The sequence below is a fragment of the Prosopis cineraria genome, unplaced genomic scaffold (assembly GCF_029017545.1).
Source record: "Prosopis cineraria cultivar Desert tree isolate PC_DT_omini unplaced genomic scaffold, ASM2901754v1 PC1247, whole genome shotgun sequence".
NCBI classification, from domain to species: domain Eukaryota; kingdom Viridiplantae; phylum Streptophyta; class Magnoliopsida; order Fabales; family Fabaceae; genus Prosopis; species Prosopis cineraria.
Window position 1 is genome coordinate 1 of NW_026556572.1, and position 3958 is coordinate 3958.

The 3958-nt window shown below is 38.3% G+C and overlaps 1 protein-coding gene and 1 long non-coding RNA gene across 3 annotated transcripts; one reads left to right on the top strand and one right to left on the bottom strand.

Annotated features, from left to right (window-relative positions):
- The first annotated feature begins 877 nt into the window (after positions 1 to 877).
- LOC129299660 (uncharacterized) lies at positions 878 to 2126 on the top strand. The gene is made up of 2 exons (XR_008590611.1): positions 878 to 1686; positions 1783 to 2126. It is a non-coding gene; the product is annotated as an uncharacterized LOC129299660 (long non-coding RNA).
- Positions 2127 to 2638: 512 nt separating this feature from the next.
- On the bottom strand, positions 2639 to 3958 carry LOC129299659 (heavy metal-associated isoprenylated plant protein 39-like). Of its 2 annotated transcripts, none has more exons than XM_054938118.1 (3): positions 3817 to 3958; positions 3616 to 3694; positions 2639 to 3501 (listed from the first exon to the last, which is right to left on the bottom strand). In XM_054938118.1, the coding sequence occupies exons 1-3, from the start codon at positions 3823 to 3825 to the stop codon at positions 3284 to 3286; spliced, it is 306 nt and encodes a 101-aa protein (XP_054794093.1). In that variant the 5' UTR covers positions 3826 to 3958; the 3' UTR covers positions 2639 to 3283. The 2 variants fall into 2 exon arrangements, with proteins under 2 accessions (XP_054794093.1, XP_054794092.1); XM_054938117.1 differs by having other exon boundaries at positions 3616 to 3697; positions 3817 to 3955.

Below are 3958 nucleotides of genomic sequence, written 5' to 3' on the forward strand. Positions count from 1 at the left end.
TAATAAGTTTGAGGCAGTGGATAATGTGAAGCTGTTAGTTATAAATAGATGTGCCCTGCGTGCTTAAACTGTAGCTGCAGCAGGTTGACACTAGTTAGCTGTGACAGATTTCTTTAGAGAATAGTTGTAGCACAGCTTAGAGGTTGGCTGGACTTAGAAGTACGGTTTATTGTACAAAGCCCCTTGAGATGCTATCATGCTATGCTGGTATGATCAGGGTATTATTTGGAAAGGACAATAGGGGAAGGTTAATTGCCATGCTCACATATTTAGAATGTGAATCACCCGATGGTCTCTTGATTAGATTAGTCTGCTCATGCTATCTCTAAGGTTACCTGGTTAATATTTGTTCGGCCTGGATTTTTGAACTAAATTTGTACCAACCTTGGGGCAGCATATCACCTTGTAACTTAGTAAGAAGGTGGGAACTAAGTTAGTGTATAAGGAAGGAACTGTGACAAACTTTTTCTTCTGACGTCAAGTATAATCACTCAGCTCATGCGCTTCAACACCCCCTTTTTTCCTTCCTCTCTAAAGTGTGATACTCTTGAGGATATTATTTCTAATAAAGCTAGTCATATGTCCCTGAAGAACCAGTCATGGTTGCTACAATTTTCAGATGTGTGTCTTTGACATTGGATGGCAAGACTATGGACTTAACAGGGTTTAGAGGTTTCTTAGATGAATAAATGGTATGCTGTTTGTGGGTTAAAGGTTCATTGTGAATATTTGAGGACAAGGGTAGTGATATATGTCATAGGGTGGGTTTCAGACTTCAGTGGTTGCTGTAAATAGTAGTGCATAATTTTGGCTTTTAGATCTGATGGGTTTTAGGGTAAATTAAAGAGCCAATGAGGCCTCTGAAATTAGATTTTGTAGTTCAGTCCATCAAAGAATTCATATCTTGATAGATATTAAGACAACATATTTGAGATTGTGAAGTAGAAAATATGCTAGGGTCCGCTTGCATCACACAACCAAAGATAATGTGAACTTATACTCAAATCAATAATTCACATTGAACCAGTGACCAGGGAATCCTGTTTCTTAATTGGCATTCAGTTGTGTCTGATAATAATTAACATTGCTCATACTTGTTGCATTGGTGGTATTTTGGAGGTCCAGATGAGTAGATCTTGATAATGTGAAATTGTGAATTAAAGCTTGGTGGGGACGGTCACTTCAATAGTGTTTATTGCAGAAGTTTATTCTTTTGAGATTATAGCAATGAGAATAGCATATCACAATTAGTAATAACCAACGTGGTTGATTGGGCAATTCTGACCTTTTTTTTTTGGGTAATTACAGCTTAGAGTATCGTCAGACTTTGTTCAAGCTGCATTCCCTCTTCAGATGATTAAATAGGCATACTCTTTTTGCATTGGATGATGCATTTAAGATTTCATTTCCTACTTTCCAAAGAAATTCATCCCAAGATTCTGATGCATTTGAAGCTGAAAATTTGAAGCGATTGGCTAGCTCCAAGAGCCATGGATGTGGTGTGATTTGTTCATTGATGCTTTTTTGACACTTGCTCGAGTGCTTTTGTTTGCTTTTCGTGGCCTGAGTGATGACAACCCTAGAACGCTCCAGGTGAAGAGAGAAAGCACATCCCCTCTCCACAGCCAGCGTGAAGTTCTTATGGCACATTTTTCAGCTAGATATCTTGTGCAGAGTCCTAACATGGTTAGCATCTTCTGTCACTAGTCACAGTGCTGCAAGCTCATTTTGAACTGATGTGCTGTTGCCTATGCAACTTGCAACCATTGATTTGCTCGGCAGGTTTTGCTGTAGATGCTTTTGGCGTTGAGGATAGAGAAGTTTGAAGTGCAAGATCACATGTCCTTCCGTATGTGGCTCGTGGAATCAAAGATTCGAAGATTCCAATTCTCCAAGCAGATGTTCTTTTTTTTTCATTCATTATAGGATGCCATCTTCTAAATCTGCTTCTTGTTATTTATTTTTTATAGTGCAAGCATTAATTGTGTATTTAATTGACGTTATGTTGTTATATGCCAACCTTCATCACTTGTATGTTAGTCACAACATTTCTAGGTAGAAACTATGAATGCTGGATTTTTTTTTTTTTTAAACAATAATAAAAGAAGATACCAGGATCTTTTGTATGCGGTTATTCTTCGTGGAGCCTAATTTGGATCCCTACTACTTCGGTAAAGTAGTTAAATATTTAAATACTGGAGAACCTTTTGTGATTCCATGTCGCGCCAAATTTATTCGTGTTGGTGCTGTATTTTTTTTTTTTTTTCCTGGGATATCTGTTGGTGCTGTATTTGTATAGAATGCAACTTCTGGAAGTGCTTTGCTCCACTATTTCCTTCTAAAGGGTTTGATCAAACAATTCAAGTTCTATTTTTCTTTGTCTACTACGTGTTTCCCATTTCAGGTGCTTTTATTTTTTTGGGGCCACCTGCCATTTTAGGTCTTTTGACTTGTACAAGCAGGGTAGGCCGACGGCCGTGCTGATACAAATTTCTGAAAATAATGTGATTGATCAATGCAAATTCAGGTATGACTAACGTTTTCTTGCATTAGAATTGGATTAAAATTCTAGTGAGCATGTCAGCCTATTTTTTTACCCTCCGATGCACGTGGAGTTGAAAAGCGGAAGATCACCAAATCCAAAACGAAAGATTCTATGCATGAATTGATCATTTACAACCTAACCTAAGTGACTAAAGCAAAAGGATTAATGAAATGCTTAGCTCATCAAACAATCTTGTGTGTACATGAGTCATCTCCCCACCTCAAAAGAAAGATTTGAAGACCATTTTTGTCCCCATCCATCTTTTTATTACTTGAGGGTAGGATTCCTTGGCCCCTTTTGGGCTTTGGTGTCATTCAGTTTATAGAAAATGACCACAAGCCCATAGAAAAAGGGTTTCGTGATGCCCAGAATTTCTTGACCTTCCATGCCCACCTCTTTTCACAAACATGCCAAAATGCATCGATATTATCAGTGTAACGAGACAATTAGCACATTAAATTAGTCCTTATTTCATACAGCATTATTAACTACACTAAATGCAAATTAAAGCCCACACAAATTGTCAACCATCTGAGTTTTTGCACGGTTGATTCTGCAAAAGAAGAATACTGTGACACCAGATTTTGAAGAGAAACCCAAAGAAAAAAAAAGTATAGTAGTGTTTTCACTGTATGGCTAACCATGGATTTTCTGCATACGGAAATTATCAGAAAACTTGAAAACTGAGAAAAAAGGGGAAGAATTTGAAGAAGCCGACAACATGTAATTATTGTCCTTTCATTTCTTCTCCTCCTTCTTCTCCTCTTTCTTCTCTTCCTTCTTCTCTTCCTTCTTCTCCTCTTTCTTCTCTTCTTTCTTCTCCTCCTTGGCAGGTCCAACAGATATGATATCAATCTTCCCCACTTTCTTCAGCTTCTTCACTACTGCCACTGTGTCCATTTGGCCTATGACAGTCAGCTTCTGATCCTTCACATCTGCAGCGATCGAATCCACCCCTAATCGATAAAAAATCACCAAAAAATCATCAATCAGATGGATCCCCGGTTAAATTCCAATTCAAGCCAGAAAATTGAGTTCTTATGCGAAGAAGAAGATGGAATTTGAAGCACCATAGATATCTGCAGCTGCTTCTATTGCTTTCTGCTTTGTCTTATCATCAGTCATAGTCATGACCTTCAACACCACCTTCTGCTACAGATCCGAACACACAGGGAACAAGAAGATGAAAAAGAAGGCCATAGTAAAAGAGATGTACCGTTCTGAATGATTCAGAGATGACAGAGCAAGAAATGAATGGAGATGAGTAGTACCTGAGCCATTGAAGGAGGAACAAGAGTTGATGAGAGAGCAGGAAGCAGAAGAAGAGTTGAAAAATTTGCGGGTTGAAGTGTCTCTAAAGCGTAATGTTTAAGAAGTGATGGTATTTATGAGTGCGTGGGAGTGCGAGATTAC

Excerpts from the sequence above, each read along its gene's own strand:
- LOC129299659 (XM_054938117.1), bottom strand. Across the intron at positions 3,502-3,615 it reads AGCAGCTGCAGATATCTATG|GGGTGGATTCGATCGCTGCA; the intron begins GTGCTTCAAATT and ends TTTATCGATTAG.